At 34.4% G+C, this 18,456-nt stretch overlaps 2 protein-coding genes across 2 annotated transcripts; both read left to right on the top strand.

The window, feature by feature from the left end:
• The first annotated feature begins 3,390 nt into the window (after nt 1–3,390).
• Nucleotides 3,391–8,289, top strand: LOC114277042 (abscisic acid 8'-hydroxylase 4). The gene is made up of 9 exons (XM_028218861.2): nt 3,391–3,729; nt 3,831–4,152; nt 5,054–5,203; nt 5,289–5,537; nt 5,851–5,940; nt 6,041–6,119; nt 6,664–6,770; nt 7,109–7,227; nt 7,924–8,289. Exons 1-9 carry the CDS (start codon nt 3,530–3,532, stop codon nt 8,030–8,032), a joined length of 1,425 nt encoding a protein of 474 aa, XP_028074662.1. The 5' UTR covers nt 3,391–3,529; the 3' UTR covers nt 8,033–8,289.
• A 5,661-nt stretch (nt 8,290–13,950) lies between these two features.
• LOC145819952 (uncharacterized) lies at nt 13,951–18,092 on the top strand. Its single transcript, XM_082914024.1, has 5 exons — nt 13,951–14,423; nt 15,156–15,199; nt 15,918–16,388; nt 16,883–17,429; nt 18,009–18,092. Exons 1-3 carry the CDS (start codon nt 14,335–14,337, stop codon nt 16,163–16,165), a joined length of 381 nt encoding a protein of 126 aa, XP_082770150.1. The 5' UTR covers nt 13,951–14,334; the 3' UTR covers nt 16,166–16,388; nt 16,883–17,429; nt 18,009–18,092.
• The last annotated feature ends 364 nt before the right edge of the window (nt 18,093–18,456 follow it).

The raw sequence follows: 18,456 nt of genomic DNA, 5'->3' as shown, positions 1-18,456 counted from the left end.
ACTGCCTCCTGTCTAGATCTGGGACAGTCCAATCCAGTTTAGCCAATTGGGTTCACTTTTAGACTTCTTTTTGATAATCTGAATTGTTCACATTTTAGGATTTGTTGAGTACATCATTCCTATAAAAAATCACGTTGATCGAATAACAAATACTATATATTCGAATCACTTTTGTCTGGAAAAAAATGAAGGTTAGAAAATTAACGATTCATAAAAAATGACTCAAATACATAATATCCGTTATCTGATCGACGTGATTTTTTACAAGAATAAGGTACTCAACAAATTTTAAAATGTGAACGATTCAAATCATCAAAAAATGACCCAAAAGTAAGTCTAATAAGTCAAACTAGACCCTCCAATTCAAATGGTAAACTGGAGACAAACCATGCCATCTTGTTTTAACTTTTAAACCCTTTATTCTTTCATATTTATTATAGTTTTCCCTATTTATTTTTCTTTTGAAAACACAAAAAAGCAAAAATATCAACAAAATAAAATTCAATAATTCCCTAAATCATATAAGACTAAGTTGCTATTATGCATTACTATTTTCGTGATAAATGTTATATAATTTTTTTGATAAAGTGATGATAACTTGTGATTGTCATAATTCTATTAGAATATTACATTGATTACAAAAAATCGTAGTAAGGTGCATATAATATATAGGAGGAGGATTCCTTCCGGTTTAGATTTTGTACTAGAGGGCACTATTTGAGCCCATATGGCCTACTATGAGTCACGTTTCTATAATTCGAATCGCTTATTTTGTTAGATATTTTCTGTATTTCATCCATACAAAAAATTAGGTCGATCCGATAATTGTAATTTACTCAATTTATCGCGTTTTTAACAAAAAAAAATTGTTGGACAAAATGAGTAGTTCGAATCATTGAAACCGGACCCATAGTGGGCCTTATGAGCCCAAACAACGCTCTTCAACCCAAAATTTAGATCGGAGGGGATCCTCCTAATACATACTATATAAATGAATGTGTGCTAAAAGAGTCCCAATAACTTATTATTAGGGTTGTTATGCCCGTCATAGAATACCAAGTGAATTCTTATTTAAATGTCTTTTCTACATGTTATACTTGCAAATCAGTAATGTTAAAAATACGTAATTAAAATACGTAAAATACAATAATAGATTGAGATTTATTTTATGAATCCCTTCATAACTAAGTTTAATTTCAATCTTTCACTACATTTTTCTTACATCATTGCATATTTTTAGCATTTTTGCCTACACATACAAATATTTTGTTGGAATTGTATGCAAACCTAACAATGATTTCTCTTTGGCATTACTTAATGCGAGGAACAGCACAGGACCAACTTTGTAGAGAAATTTCAATCACTTGCTTTTATATAACTCACTCGAAAACATATACATAGCTCCAAAATGCCAAAAAAATCTCCCCCATAAAAATAATTTGTATGATTTGCATATTTGTGTAATATTTTTCCTTGCAAAACTTAAATAATCTTCTCCATAAAAATATTTTTATTAAGATTTGACTTGATATTAATTTTTCTCTAAACTCTGATCAAATAAAACCATTTATACCCTAACTACAGATATGTTAAAAAGGCAACTTTTTTGAAGCTAAAGTTTGAGATGCTTTTTTTAGCTAACTTTAAAAAAATAAAAATAAATAAATAAATTACAAATAGGCTTTCCCAAACAATACCCTCTTATGGGCAGTGGTCCACACAATCTAATGTTTCCCGTTTTATCACAACTATTGTAGATATCTGCAATCCAAGGGAAATTTACCAATATTCTCCATCTTTTGAAAGCATTTTTAGAAAGTCTTTTATTATTATCCATGGAATTTGATAGTCTTTTATCAAATAAAAGATTGGGCAGTATTAATTTTATTTGGACAAATTATATGTGTAGTTCTTATACTTTTGTCCTTTTGCTATTTGCATTCATATAATTTTATTTTACTTGAATTTGACCTTGAATTTATACTCGTCTCAATTTGATTACGTATGTTTTTTTATTAAAAAAATAAAAAAAATGCACATGTGAACTTAATATTATACTTTTAGAGATAAAATTAGGACGAATTACACTAACAGTCTCTATAGTTTGGGACTCGTGTCATTTTGATTTTTGACTTTTCAATTGTGACACATTTGATCTTAAATTTTGAATCTTGTTCTAAGTAAGGACAATTGAAGATAACATTGCTCAATTTCAGGGGCAAAGTCGTCAATTTGATAAAATATAAACTAATTTGACAAAAATAAATGTCAAAAAAATATTTTTAAATTTTTAAAAATTATTTCTACACACCAAAGATAAATTATGTAAAATTGATAAATCTTTTACACAGTTTTTTGTTTATTTTATCAAATTAATTTTTAGTAATGGGCGGTTATTTTTATTTTTATTAAATTAGTTTTTATTTTTTCAAAAGTCAAATATGGAGACAACTTTGATATCATTATTAAAGCAATTCATTAAATCAAAAAATTTAAAACTAAAAACATTTCATATATTATATCGATTACACATTAAAAGCCTGACAACCATCTATTACATGGCTATCATCCAAACACATAATAAAAATTAATTTAGTAAAATAAATAAATAAATAAATGTGTAAAAGATTTATCAATTTTACATAATTTTATTTTTGATGGGTAGAAATAATTTTTAAAAATTCAAAAATATTTTTTTGACATTTATTTTTGTCAAATTAGTTTATATTTTTATCAAATTGACGATTTTGCCCAGGAAATTGAGCAATGATATATTCAATTATTCTTATTTGGAACAAGATTCAAAATTCAGGATCAAATGTGTCACAGTTAAAAAGTCATGGACCAAAGGTACAAAAGTCTCAAACTATAGAGACTGTTAGTGTAATTTACTCATAAAATTATAAATTTACTCAACTCTGTAAGTTAACCCACAGCTCGACAATCATTTTTTGTTAGAAAATCTTACTCAACAATATCAATTAGATAGAATTGACATAAAATTTTTGATCAAATTGACACAATTTAAAATTAAAAGTTACATACGAATTGTTTCTTTCTTTAGTAGTGCTAAATTGTTTCTTTCTTTGGTAGTGCTGGGAGACCCAAATATATCCTCCCTACTTGACCTTCATATTAAAAATGTAGAGATAAAATTGACACAAAAAATAAAAGGTAAAGATTACCTATGTAATTTGCCTTTTTCATTTTTACTTATCATCAAACGATAAATGGATCTAAGATTAGGACAAGCCCTGCAAAAACCAATTTGGCAAACTTACTTTCAATAACAGATTTGTCTCTATCCACATATCCCGTAACTCCAACTCTCCTCTCTCCCTATATATACACACACACTTCACCACCCCACTCCTCCTACTCCTACCCTTCCATTCACTTGATCACTCACTCTAGCCTTCACCATATCCACTCCTTTCACAATTCACCTCCAAAACTATACCTTGTCACTGCAACATCTTAAGTTCACTAATAGAGAGAGAGAGAGAGAGAGAGAGAGTTGCAGCATTTTATGGAGACTATGCCTAGTTTTATATGCATATTGCTATTTCTCTCTATTCTCCTCTCATATTTCTATTCAAAGAAACAAAAGAAGAACAAACAAAAACAAAAAATGCTTCCCCCAGGATCAATGGGGTGGCCTTATATAGGAGAGAGTCTCCAACTCTACTCTCAAGACCCAAATGACTTCTTTGCTAAAAAGCAAAGAAGGTATAGTAAAATAAACCACTAAACCCTATCTCTTCAAATTCTTCTCTCATCACATCCTTTGCTTTCTTCTCATGAATTGTAACATTTTGGTGTGATTTCAGATATGGGGACATTTTCAAAACCCACATCCTCGGCTGCCCTTGTGTCATGTTGGCTAGCCCAGAGGCTGCTCGGTTTGTCTTGGTGACTCAAGCTCACTTGTTCAAGCCTACATACCCCAAAAGCAAAGAGAAGTTGATCGGTCCTTCCGCCCTGTTTTTCCACCAAGGGGACTATCATACTCACCTGAGGAAGTTGGTTCAGAGTTCGTTGTCTCCAAAAGCAATCAGAAAATTGATCCCTGATATGGAAGAAATGGCCATTTCTGCCATGGAGTCATGGGCTAGAGAGCAAGTCATCAATACCTACCATGAGATGAAGAAGGTTTGGTTCTGTTTGGCATTTTTATCACAAATGCTCTTTTTTAGTCCTTTTTGCCTTATCTAAAATTGATTCATCACACGGGGTTGTGTATTATATTGTACTCTTCCATATCGGCCACAGATACTTTGTCCCAAAAGTGCCTTATCCCCTAAGTCCCAATTTATTTGCAATCATTAGGTTATGTGAGAATCTGTGACTTACAAGAATCTCAAGATATAATCAATGGACTGTGAATATATTAGGACAAATAAACAAAATTTTTGAGATAGAGGATTCTCAGCGTTCCATAACTACTTCAGGCATAGTTTGGGAAGTTGGTTTTGGTGGGTTAGGGGCTAAAATAGCCACAAAAAACAAAATAGACTATTTTAATCACAAAAAACAAAACATCAAATCCAACTCATAATCATTGCACTCCTCTCTCACAAAAAAAGTCAAAAAACTAAAAAGCCCTTCTCAAATCAGGCTTTTTAGTCCCAGGTTAAAATAGTCAAAAATTTAAAAAATTAAAAATTCAACTCACTTCCCAAACGAAGGCTCACTAGCTTTCTTAGACTTTCTTTTTTGTGGGTTTTCTTAGATTTTTTTCTCCTTTCACCCAACCTGCAAAAGTCCGCCAAACTCAGCACTTGGATTTAAGTCTCGAGATTTTCGCCTATGAAAAATGAGTCAGACCCCCTTTGTGGAGGACCCCCACAACCCCCTTACTGATCTACACCATTCATGATGTGTAGGGCCCATTCATGTCTGTGTGGGGTCCACATCATGAATGGTGTGGATCACAAAAGGGGTTGTGGGGGTCCTCCACAAAGGGGGTCTCTATCATTGCTGTTTCGCCTATCCCCGGACCCTTTTTTTTATTATTATTATAATACAAATGGATTCTATGAATCCTCTACAGTTTGCTTTCGAAGTCGGCATTCTCTCAGTGTTTGGTCGCTTGGATGAAAAATACAAGGGAGAGCTCAAGAAGAACTATTGCATAGTGGACAAGGGTTACAATTCTTTCCCAACCAACTTACCAGGAACTGCATATAACAAAGCAATCTTGGTAAGCCAAGTTCTACTACTTTGTCAACTTTCTTCCATTAACTAGCCTTTTAACTGACTGTTTCTCCAAATCTTCTCTCCAAAAGGCTCGGAAAAAGCTCAACCAGATACTAACTGAGATCATCTGTGAGAGGAAGGAGAAAAGACTACTGGAGAGGGATCTCTTGGGGCATTTCCTGAACTTCAAAGATGAGAAAGGGAAGACGTTAACTGAGGATCAAATCACGGATAACATCATTGGGGTTCTATTTGCTGCGCAAGATACAACAGCAAGTGCCCTAACATGGATTCTCAAGTACCTCCATGATGACCACGAACTTCTAGAGGCTGTTGAGGTAATAATTCTTTGGAGGTTCCTATCTCTCTGTTTGTTTTGGCAGAAAAAAAAAATGTTAAACACGTTTTCTGTGAGAAATGTTTTTCACAAGCTGTATTTGGTGGTGTGGGGTAGCATGATGGTGTTGGTAGCGATAAGATTTTAATTTGGAAACAGTTTTCCCCCTTTAAAACCAGAAAACATTTTCTGTCATACCAAGCGTCAAAATATGCAGAAAATGTCATTCTTTGGAAACAAACAGAGTGTACAAAGTTATGACTCTTAACAGGACTTGGAATTCTTAGAAACTATAATGATTTTTCTTGCTGCAGGCAGAGCAAATGGCGATATATGAATCGAATGGTTTTGGAAACAAGTCATTGACATGGGCTCAGACTAGAAATATGCCACTTACATATATGGTATGTGTTCTTATACTCTTTTTTGTGTTTGATCACAAGCATATATATATTCATGGAAGAATTAATGTCTTACAAACCATATCGTAATTACAATTTTCAGGTAATATTAGAGAGCTTGAGGATGGCAAGCATCATATCTTTCACCTTCCGGGAAGCAGTGGTAGACATAGAATACGAAGGTAAGGTTTAATTGTGTTTTCATTTTCTGGAAAACAAAGAGAACTTGTTTGGAAAACTATTTTCTCGACAATTTTTTGAAAACACAACCAAACATTGTTTTTGGTTTGTGTTTTGAGTTGAATTTTTTTTAAAAAAAAATTGAGGAGAGAGTTTAGAAATTTTTTTAATTTGTTTGGTTGTATACTTCGAAAATAGTTTTAGAGTTTGAGAGTTTAGGATGATTTTGATATTTTATTATAGTTAAGTAAATATGTGTGAGAGAAAAAGTGATTGAGAATGAGAGAAAAGAGAAAAAAAGTAATTGATTGATATGCAATAGAGAGAGAGAGACAGAAATAATTTTAGAATTTTTTTGAAAAAAATTGTAACCAAACATATTTTTGAAAATTTTCTTCCAAAAACATGTTTCAAAAGACAGACCAAACATAGGTGTTTTCCGAACTTTTTAATTATTTTTCTTTTCCAAAACACAACCAAACAAGCTTTTATGGATCTAAATTAAGAAGATTGAGTATAACATTATGGGACCGGTAACCTTGACAGGATATTTAATTCCAAAAGGATGGAAAGTGCTGCCATTGTTCAGGAACATTCATCACAACCCTGAATTCTTCCCTGATCCTAAACATTTTGATCCATCAAGGTTTGAGGTATGTGAAAATAAAGCTTCAAAGTCTTCATTAGCTTTTGGCTCTTAATGGTGTGTTTAGTTGAGAGATTTGGAGAGGGATTTGAAAAGGGAAAGGGAAAAAGTGTGTGAAACTATGTGAAATATATACATATTTTATTCACATTTCACCTACCTTTTCCATTTCCCTTTCCAAATCCCTCCCCAAATCCCCCAACCAAACACAACGTAACGGTTTTTAATTTAGTAATGATATACAAACATAATTTTTATGCTAAATTAATGTGTTGAATGATGACGTGGCTTTTTGTAAATTGTTTTCTTTTTTATTTTTATTTTGTGTGGTTGTGGTGGATTTAGGTTGCTCCAAAACCAAATACATTTATACCATTTGGGAATGGAGTACATGCTTGTCCAGGGAATGAGCTTGCCAAATTGGAGATGCTTATTGTGGTCCACCATCTTGTTACCAAGTTCAGGTATATGAAAATGACATCCAAAATTTTCTTATGCTTACAAAAAAAGGAAAAGAAGAATTGAATATCCTCAGAATAATCTTTACCACAGGACACACTCATAAAATAAAAATTAAGTTAAAAATTCTAAACGAGCTTTTAATAAGTCTATATACACATAATTAAACTATATAAAGAAAAGTATCAAAAAAGTATGTGTCATATGGCGAGAGCTATCTCCAAGTAAAAATGATAAGGATATTAGCGAATGATAATACTTTTGATAGATCTTACCGCAATAACATGTATATTATGAGAATATTATATGTGAATTAATTTTGTGCACGTATACCAACTCTTTCTCAATAAAATTCTGATCAGAAAGGAAAATATTTTTAAAAAAATGACTTAGTGAATGAGACCTTATTAAAATGGAATCTGGAGTAACAAGATACACGCAACTTATTCATATTTTTTAAAAATGATTTTTATGGGCAAGCTTTTGGGAGGATATATTCATCAAATAGTACAAAAATAACAATACCACATATTCAAAACAAAACCAAACAAAAATACTCATTATGGATATACTCATATCCCATTAATTTTAAATTTATATCACACATTAATTTTCTGAATAAAATTGAAATAATTTTGATAGTGCATAAATTTTTTGGTGAAAAAATATTCTCACAATTTTTATTTTTTTTATTTTTTCAGATGGGAAGTGGTGGGTCAACAAAGGGGGATTGAGTATGGTCCATTTCCTGTCCCTCAGCAAGGACTACCAGCCAAGTTCTGGAAAGAAGTGTTCAACCACCAGATCTGATGTTTCTGGGATTAACTAGAAATATGTTATTCTTATCAATTATTATTAACCAGAGACATTGAATTAATATATGCTTTTTGAAACAAAACAACATAACCATAACATTCCTTTGTTATGTTTCCAACTGCATTATTAATTTCATGTCTCTGTTAGTAAAGATTTTTGTGTTTTTAAGATTTGTATGGGAGAATATGATTTACTCTCTCTCATCTTCTATTTTCTTAACATCTCTAATCTAATTATCCTATATTTTGTGAGTGTTTTCTTTTTCAATAATGTTATGATGACTACACTAATATTAGTAGTGTTTTAATTCAAGTTTGTTAACTAATGCTTTTAAAACACTTGCCAACAATAATAATTTTTTCCACTTCTTAAAGTATCAACTCAATATGTCAACATAATACTCTTAAATTAATAAAAACAGTATTTTGGAGATGAGTAAAATTGATCTGACTCACCTTAATTGACTGAGTGGAATAAATGTTGACTCTATATTCACCTTCTTTTACATGAGATCTCATTGATCCTATCGCGTGCATATCATTGAATTCCCTCCCGTTTACTTGAATCACTGACTTAAGATGGACTCTTAATTATAAAAATAAAATTTACAAAAAAATAAAAAAATATGCATAAAATTACTTCATGTGGAGGCCAGCAGAAGTGGCCTTAGAAGTGCCACGTGGTAGCTGTATGATTGGCCAGGTAGAAAGGAACATATCCTTGGCTGAAGTGCACCCACCCTGAAGTACACAAAAAGTTGGTTAATATTTTGTCAGGGTTTGGAGAGGGACCAATATATATACCAAAGCACACCACAATTGTAGCCATGCCCATTGCCCCAAGCTCTCACGCCAACCCTTTTCCTGTTAGTTCACAAATTATTCCAAAACTTGCATTATTAAGAAATGAGTTATATATCAAGTTAACCCTCTCGCTCTCACGTGTGAGACGATCGCACGTAGAGAGGAAGCAATTCAACTAGTGAACAAGGTTCACGAACACCGAAAAAAAAAAAAAAAAAAGAAGAAAAAAAATGCATAATTATAGCTTTAACTTTTTGATCGTAAGAATATTGGAGTTCTTATAGCATGTTCTTATAGCATGTTACCAAGAAGGCTCTCGGACCATTGTCCTATTTTAATGATGGAAGATGAAAGAGATTGGGGTCCAAAGCCTTTTAGGTCTCTAAATGCCTGGTGTCTTCATCCGAAGTTTAAGAAAGTTGTGCAGAAAGTTTGGTCTGAATCTCATGTCAGTGGTTGGGCTGGATTCAAATGCCTACAGAAATTGAGATTACTTAAAGCAGCATTGAAAAGATGGAACCTGGAGGTGTTTGGTAAGGTGGATTCAAAGCTAAAGCAACTGGAGGAGGAGATACATGACTTGGATTTGTTAGCTGAGCAAAGAGTACTCACTGAGTCAGAGAGATCTAAATTTAGGGAATTAAAAGGCGAAGCATGGAATTTGAGTAAAATGGTTGAATGGGTATGGTTACAAAAGTCTAGAGCTAACTGGTCATTAAAAGGCGATAGAAATACTAAATTTTTCCATATCATGGCCTCCACGAGAAGGAATCGGAATGCACTTTGCTCAATTGAGGTTAATGGGGTCTCCACTGAAGATCCTAAGGAAATTAGAACAGAAGTGCTTAATCACTTTCAGAGGCAGTTTTCAGAATCATGGTTTGATAGGCCAAGTTTAAATGGTCCTTTTAAGTCTATTGGGGAAGAAGAGGAGCGTGTTGTTTTGGAAGCTGAGTTCACAGAAGATGAAGTTATGGCAGCTATTAAGAGTTGTGATGGAAATAAGGCCCCTGGCCCGGATGGATTTAACCTTTTGATGTTCCAGAAATGTTGGCATATAATTAAAGGGGATGTGATGAAGTTCATGAGTGAGTTCCATACTAACTCTAAGCTGGTCTCTGGTATTAATAGCTCCTTTGTTGCCTTGATTCCTAAGAATGAAAATCCCTATTCTCTTAGTGATTTCAGGCCAATCAGTCTTATTGGATCATTGTACAAAGTGCTCTCCAAAGTGTTATCTAGTAGACTCAAAACTGTTTTACCAAGGATCATTAGTGAGTCTCAATCAGCTTTTATAGGGGGTAGAAGCATCCTTGATGGTATTCTGATTGCTAATGAGATTGTTGATGATTGGAAGAAGAAGCAAAAGAAAGGTGTTGTACTAAAACTTGACTTCGAGAAAGCATATGATTCAATAAATTGGGGGTTTCTATTTTCCATGTTATCAAATTTTGGTTTTGGTGCAAAATGGATAAGATGGATGAAGGAATGTGTCTCAACTGCCAAAATTTCTATTCTGGTGAATGGATCACCTACAGCTGAGTTTAGTCCTCAAAGGGGTCTCAGACAAGGTGATCCTTTATCCCCCTTTTTATTTAACATTGTAGCTGAGGGTCTTAATATTCTGTTGCATAGAGCTGTCCAGGCTGGACTAATCAAGGGTGCATCAGTTGGTTCTAATGATCTTACTATTACCCACCTACAATTTGCCGATGACACAATCTTGTTTTGTGAGGCAAGGAGGGAGGAGGTGCTTAATATCAAAAGAATATTGAGATGCTTTGAAATCTTGTCTGGGTTGAAGATAAACTATCACAAAAGTGTGGTGAGTGGTGTTGGTATTAATGAAGACCTTACCAAAGAATTTGCTGCCATACTGAATTGTCTGCATCAAAAACTACCTTTGAAGTATTTAGGGATGCCATTGGGGGCTAACCCAAGGAGGAGAAGGTCTTGGCAACCTGTCATCGATCAATTCAAATCAAAGCTTGCTTCATGGAAGCGTAGGCTTCTTTCCTTCGCTGGTCGGTTGACAATGATCAAGTCTGTGCTATCTTCACTACCAGTGTTTTATTTATCCTTGTTTAGAATGCCTGAAGGGGTAGCCAAAGAAATTGATAAAATTCAGTCCAGATTTTTGTGGGGGGGTGATGAACTTAGAAGGAAAATTCATATGGTAAAATGGGAAGAAATTACTCAAAGCAAGAGTAACGGGGGTCTAGGTATTAGAAAGGTGAGAACCATGAATGAATGTCTCCTTCTTAAATGGTGGTGGAGGTTTGGGAGTGAATCTGAATCTATTTGGAAAAAAGTGATTATCAGCAAGTACCCACATAATGGTGGATCTAGGTGGCCAGATCAAGATGAAAATTCTAGATATTCTATGGTATGGAGGGATATTTTGAAGGTGGCTCTTAAGTGTCCACAGCTGATGGAGGTACTTAAGGCCAACTCAAAGATCACCATTGGGGATGGGAGGCTCATAAGTTTTTGGCTGGATCAATGGGTTGGTGGTGACTGTTTAAAGAACCTATTCCCTAGATTATACTCTGTGTCTATGCAGCAAGGTGTATCAGTGGCAGTGATTAAGAGTACGAGTAATGGTAGTGGGGGGTGGGACTTGTCTTTCAGAAGAGTACTGTTTCAATGGGAAGTTGAAGAATTGAGGAAAATGAAGGAGTTGTTACAAACTGCTCCAGAGCTCAGGTACGGGGTGGTAGATGGGTTGTCCTGGGCTGCGGACAGATCTGGAATATTTACCGTTTCGTCTGCTTACAAGTGGAGTGAGTTAACAACTACCATGCCTACACAAGTGGTGGAGCTCATTTGGAAGAATGCAGCACCTCCGAAAGCGCAATTTTTTGCTTGGCTAGCATGGAAAGGGAGGATCAAGACTTCTACATATTTGCAAAGAATTGGAATCCTAAGCCCCAACTCTGATGTTAATTGTGTATTCTGCAGAGAGGAAAAGGAAACTGTACCCCATGTGCTACTGTGTTGTTCATTTAGTTGGAGAGTTTGGTCTAATATTATTGGATGGTGGGGCATATCATGGGTACAGCCAGGGTCAGTGGTGGGTCTTATTCAATGGTGGGCTGGGTTTAGATGCAAAAACAGATTGAAGGTAATTTGGAAGATAACTCCACTGGCAGTGCTTTGGTCGTTATGGAAGCTACGGAATGAAATCATCTTTAACGAGTCACAGTTGGATTTTGGAAAGCTGTGTGATCTTATCAAAACACGGGTTGCAATGTGGTTCAGGGCCTTTAGTCCTTCCTTTTGCTATTCTGTTGATGATCTGGTGTATAATCTGCAAAATGTGAAATTCTGCCTAATGCACTGAGGTTATAACCTGTGTACTGCTGTTTCTGAGTGTTTCTGTGTTGGTGCAACTGATGCAGAGGATGACCTGTTTAATAGGGCCGTAGTAGTGAACTGCAGATGTGTTGGGCTAACAATCTTGGTGGGTGAACTGCTGTTGCTGCTGTATTTAATTAGTTTGTAGGAATGCTGGCTATCTGTTCTGTCTTGGTGCCTAACTAACTGCAGGACCTGATCTGTTTGGTGCTTCAACTGTGGGCTATCTGTTCTGTTTGCCTGCTCTGGTTTTGGTGTTATTGGTGCTTCAAATGTTCAAATGTGTTCTTCCTTTGTTTTGTTTGGCTCGTTGGTTTCTCACCAACTTGGAGGTTGGAGCTTGTTTTAAGCTCCAAGCTCCCCTTTATTGATGTAATCTTTGTTTTTCCATCAATAAAGTATTCTTTTTGCCGATCAAAAAAAAAAAATAATTATTCTAAAACTAAGCTTTTAAAAATAATGAACCCAACAAGGTAACAATTCCAACCAATAATGTCCATTTTTCATGGGATTTTCTCAAAGTCCAAACCATAGAAAAGCTTCAGGTACAGAGGTGGAAAATTAGTTCGAAAACTACCAGTTTCATGGATAGTTTGAAGATGACAAGAGAATCATTGGTAAGCACATAGAAGCCCCCACATTCCTGAGATTTCATCTAGTAAACAAATTGAAAAGAAAGTTACAAAGTTTGAATTGAATTCAATAATAAAAGAAAATTTATCCACACATCTGTTTGGAGCATGTCATCAAACGACATGTGAGCATGTTCAAATTTTGTGAAAGATTTTGGTGGTCAACTAGTAGTTGAAACGTAGCAAATTCTGGAAAATAAAGGTGGTGTAATTCATGATATAGTTGTTTTATGTTGAATTTTGTTCACATTTAAACACTCAAAAAAAATAATAATAAATAAGGTGGCCAATATTCAAACTCATACTTTAAATTTTGTGGCCATTTGGGAACGTGGGTTAAAAGTCAAAAGCGAGCTTTTAACCCATTTTGTGTAAATCAGTTTAAAAAAAAAAAAAAGTATACTAGATTTTTTTAAAAATCTTTTGAACATTTTTTAGAATCTTTTTAAAAAATTTAAATTTTCAATTCATTTTGTTAAGTAAAAATTTAAAAATCTATAGTTTTTTTTTACAAAAAAAGAAAATTACTAAAAATAAAAATTAGTCAAAAAAATCAACAATAAAAAAACCAAACACCCACTAAATTTTTAGGTATGGATTTGTAACATGTAACCTCATATATGATCCACTACAGGAAATATATGATTTAACGGCGTTTATTTAACGGCGTTTTTTTAAACGCCACTATTTCTAATATTTAACGACGTTTTATAAACGTCACATTTTATTTTTGATTAAAACGGTACCGTTTAGGTAATGAAGTCGTTTGAAAAGCGCCTTCAAATGTGTTTCAGTGTGTCTCTCTCTCTTCAAACACTCAAATCTCTCGCAACTTATTTGAATCTGAGAAACCCTAGAGCCTCAGAGAAACCGATCCCTCAAGTCTCTCACTCGCTCTCTGTCTGTCTCTCTCTCTCTCTAAACCCTTCAGTTCCTTCAACTTGATTCAACCTTCTTCAGCTCGGTGATTCATCATTCGGTCGATCCAATCTCAGAATGATTTTGATTTCAAAGCTCCACCGCCACCGCCATCACCATCTGCATCTACATCTGCATCTGCATCGTCTACTAACCATATGCATGATTTCCATTTCGATTTCGATTTTGATTTCAATCTAATCTCAGTTTCGTCGATTCTTCTCTCTCTCGATCTCTGTCTGTGTCTCCCTCTCTCTCGATCTCTCAATCTCTCTGGATCTCTGTTTCTCTCGCACAATCTTATTCTCTACGTACACATTATCTGTACTTTTTTTTGGAAAATTTTTTTCTCCTAAAAATCTCTCTATACAAGTATATATATGAATTTATATATGTATCTCTATGTATTGATTGAATAATCATCCTTATCTGGACCTATTCCAGACAGTGGCTCGTTTTCATTATTCACTCCCATCAGGTTTCTTGTTAAAGAGAATGTTGTTCTATAGTGTCCTTGAATGATTGATGTAAAATGCTATGCTAATTTTTTGTGTACCTTCTGCAGTTTTGCTAATAACATAAATCTATGTGGACCGGTTACTGGGAAACCCTGCCCTGGATCTCCACCATTTGCCCCTTCTCCATTTGTTCCACCATCAACAATCTCTTCTCCAAGTAATGTCTGTTATTGTGGCTGATACTGCTATTTATTGTTTGGCTCAATGAATTTTACTTTGGTTTTTCTTCCCATTTGGTCATCATGGACAAAGAAAACTTTTCCATGCTACTGTTATTTTCTGGAAGCAGTCTATTTACTGCACAGATCCATAATTAAGAATTTAGTTTGCCGATGTTACCCCAAAGTTGTGTGAGTTAATGCCTACTAGCTTTATTTGAAGTACCTAATAGTTAATAGGATTTAAAGTATGAGGTCCAATGTTTGGCTTGACTGGTAAGTTGAACCTTCTACCTCAAAGAATTCATTGCTTTCAATGTCTTATGAAAACTGATACTGCATTGACATTCTTACTTGATAAGGGAAAGGACAACTTTTTTATTTTTATATTTGTAGTTTTCCTAACTTGATGTAAAATGTTAGTAGATAGCTATTTTAGATTAATTGCTTGACTCTGTGGCTGTTGATAAGTGTGTATTGAGATTGATTTGTTAGCTTTCTTAGTGAAGGGATTAGTTTTGTTGGTCATCCTGACAAAACCCGTAAACTTACTATCAAGAGGACCTTGACTTTTTGTTCTTGTTCTTGAACTAGGACAGCCCACGTTTATAGAAAATGAGTGTTTGCTGTTAATCTACTTTTGTGGTGGTTACATGCCAATTCCATATACAATTTATGAAATCATTTGATTTCTTCTTTTCTTTTTTCTCTTTTTTCCATTTTCATGTCAGGTTTGGGAAAGTATTATGCTGTATGTGCCAATGTAGAATCACAGGTAAAGATGCTTTCAGCTGCTGCTTTCTTCACTATCTGCCTCATCTTTCTTCTTTTTTGTTGGTTTGAATTTTAAGGTGTTAAAATATATCAATGCATTCTTTTAATTGGTTTGTATGAATTTGTGATAATCAATATATTATACATGGGTTCTTTTAATTGGATTGTGAAATCCCCTCTGGTTGGGCATTCTGCAATATTGACTTGTGATACACTGATACAGTATTATTGTTCAAGCCTGCCATGGCTCTCATTATAATCAGAGAGTTCTGCTGTATGACAGAACAAGAACAAATAATCAATGCATTCTTTTTGATGCACCAGTGATATTATATCTCTGAACTGTGATACAAAATAGGACTTCTATTAGATTTTGCTGACTTCTGTCCAACATCAGCTTGAATTACACTACTACAGTCATGCTAGGCGATTCTGGATTTAGAGTGAAGGCATATGGATGTCACTACCTAAGAAATTGTAACTATCACAAAATGTTGACTGATTGAATAGTTTAAAAAAAATGGACTTTGTAATCTAATGTAATAAAAGGCTGGCTTACGCTATTGTCTCCCATGCCCTAGAATTATGACCCAATGATTTCTGTTTTGAGTTTTTATCCAAGCTTATTTGTTTTAACTTCTTTTTTTTCCCTGTTACATTGTTCATTTAATTTTTTTTTTCATGGTTTTGCTCTCTCTCTCTCTTTTTTTCCCTTCTAGGTACCCAAAGGATAGGACAAGCTTTATGTTCTCTTCTCTCCACAGAAACGGGGAAAACTGTCAGCAAATCAGGGAAAGCATCAGTACGGAATAGGACATGTCAATGGACAGAGACTTTGTCAGAGTCTGTCTGGATTTCACAGGATGAAGCTCCAAAGGAATTTGAGCAATACTTATTCCAGCTAGTTGTTTCGATGGTTGATGCCTATGTTGATTGCCATTGTGTCTTTCAATATCGTTTTAATTAAGATTTGACAAGCTGTGTGCCAACCATCATTTTTTCTCACTGGGTTCCTCTTCATGGTCTTAGCAATTGATAACATCAAACTAACAATGTGCTTATTGTAGGGTTCAGCTAGATCCAATATCCTTGGAGAGGCTACCATTAATCTGGCAGGTTACATGAGTTCAAGAGCTTCTATTCCTGTTTCATTGCCTTTGAAAAAGTGCAACCATGGGACAATTTTACAAGTGAGTCATCTCCTAATGCTTCCAAAGTTTGTTTTCGGTTAATGATCCATGATGCTAAAACTCTTTTAGTTTATCTGGAAGTGTTGCACATATTTTTGATGTATTTTTGGGTAAATTACAAAGACACACTCCATGAGGTTTGTCAAAAACATGGATTCCCCCTCACATTCTGCAAATTACAGATACCCCATTGTCAGGATTTTTCCTGCAACTGTTCTAATAGAAATAAATAAAATTATCATACTATCCTTATTTTCATCCACCCACCACCCAATCCTTCTCTCTACACCACCACAATATTCTCCGACCCTTAGTGCTAAAACACTGCCTATTCAGATACACAACATTCTTAAGCATTGAACTTGATCCTTAGTGCTCCAACTGGAGTTTGGATTTATTGGCCATCAACCTAGATTTCATTTGGTTTTAGCAAATAAAACTCTTAGTTTTAACCCCTCATTTGATACAAGAACTTTATCATCTTTCTTATGCAGGTTGAGATTCAGTGCCTAACTCCAAGAACAAAAAGCAGGTTTGTTGTCTCACACGGGCTTTTTCTTTTTCCTTTATTTTTAGTGTGTGTGTTGTAAAAGTTTGTTGTTGTCTTTTTTCAGAGAAGAAAAACAGAGACACACAAATATATTATACATCATCATTTGTGATATAATGTAGTGGTTTCCATGACAGAGACATGTCCAGCACCTTCCAGATGGTGCCAGGGCAGTTAATTGCATTTGTCTATCATATGATGAGTCATTCATTACATGAGATAAGTCAAATTCATATTTATGTGTGAATGGTTTTTTTGCACAATGATTGTGGACTATCGTGAATTGTTTTGAATGTTTGTTTTTGTATTTTTGTTTTGTTTGTTGGGTCAGTGGAAGCACCGAACAAGATAATTAGTCACTGGAATTTGGGAACAAAGTTGAATTTCAGTGGTGTTGATCCCTGCACCCAGAATGCAACCTGGGCTCCTGATTCTACCAATCCCCAAATTGCCTGCCACTGTGCTGGCACTACCTGCCATGTCACCAGATTGTCAGTTCCTCCCTCATCATTTTCTTTGTACTTCCTATATACATGGTGGTGTACACGATTTGGTTCGATTTGATTCTGAATCAAAATCGAATACTGATTTCAACAATTTTAGAAATTTTGGAATCAAATTGATCTGTTGGAACCTATAGAACCAAAAGGAGAAAACTTATTTGGTTTGGTTTGGTTTGATTCTCCAGTTATGGACAATTCAAAATTAATCAATTCTAGCAGCTCAATTTTAGTGCAAAATACATTTTTTAAAGTCACTACTTTCAACACAAAATATACTCAAAACAATTAATGAGACAACTAAAAGGTTCATATATATATATATATATATATACTCTCAAACTAAATATATACACTGAACGGTTCAGTTCAGAATAAGAACCGAGAGGGTCAAATCGTGAACTAAACCGTTTGTTACTGTTCTTTATTTTTTAAAACCAGAACCAAAGTGTTCCATCTTCCTAGACACTAAACTAGGCATACTTTTTAATCATTAATTTTATTTTTCCATGCCAATACTTTCTTAACAGTATGGTATAAAAAGTATGTTTTGATTTTCATCTGACTCAGGAAGATATATGCTCTTGACATTTCTGGTGAAATTCCCAATGAACTATTCATGTTAAAGGAACTGCAAAACTTGTAAGTGATCACTTTCTTAGAAACTCTTTTTTGGGTTTTTTTCAATTACTTTTATTTGATTGATTTACTGATCATATTTCCTGGTGCAAGAATTTGGCTCAAAATGTATTAAGTGGACCCATCCCACCTGAAATTGGACAGTTAACAAATATGAATTACCTGTAACTAACTGCCACTCCAACTTCCTACATCTTTCATGAATTTCCCAAATCGGGTTTCGAATCATCTATCCCCCTTCTGTCAAAGGGGGATAGATAGATGATGCGAAGCCCTAAAATTGAATCATTTTCACTATTTTTGATGTATTGAAAATTTTTTGGTGGCCTTAGGTGGACTGCTAAGTTGCCTGTATCGTTGAACCGACTCTAAGGTAGCG

The sequence above is a fragment of the Camellia sinensis genome, chromosome 2, assembly GCF_055761805.1.
Source record: "Camellia sinensis isolate YWXY chromosome 2, ASM5576180v1, whole genome shotgun sequence".
In the NCBI taxonomy this organism is placed as follows: Eukaryota; Viridiplantae; Streptophyta; class Magnoliopsida; order Ericales; family Theaceae; genus Camellia; species Camellia sinensis.
Note: the sequence above shows the minus strand (reverse complement) of the source record. Positions and strands in the feature narration are given on the sequence as shown.

What these genes read in the sequence shown, in the direction of transcription:
- LOC114277042 (XM_028218861.2), top strand. Translation starts at nt 3,530, where the DNA reads ATGGAGACTATGCCTAGTTTTATATGCATATTGCTATTTCTCTCTATT. An exon ending in TTTGCTAAAAAGCAAAGAAG is followed by an intron (nt 3,730 to 3,830) that starts GTATAGTAAAAT and finishes GTGTGATTTCAG; the next exon opens with ATATGGGGACATTTTCAAAA. An exon ending in TTGATCCATCAAGGTTTGAG is followed by an intron (nt 6,771 to 7,108) that starts GTATGTGAAAAT and finishes TGGTGGATTTAG; the next exon opens with GTTGCTCCAAAACCAAATAC.
- LOC145819952 (XM_082914024.1), top strand. Translation starts at nt 14,335, where the DNA reads ATGTGGACCGGTTACTGGGAAACCCTGCCCTGGATCTCCACCATTTGC. An exon ending in ATCAACAATCTCTTCTCCAA is followed by an intron (nt 14,424 to 15,155) that starts GTAATGTCTGTT and finishes TTTTCATGTCAG; the next exon opens with GTTTGGGAAAGTATTATGCT. An exon ending in GTGCCAATGTAGAATCACAG is followed by an intron (nt 15,200 to 15,917) that starts GTAAAGATGCTT and finishes TTTCCCTTCTAG; the next exon opens with GTACCCAAAGGATAGGACAA.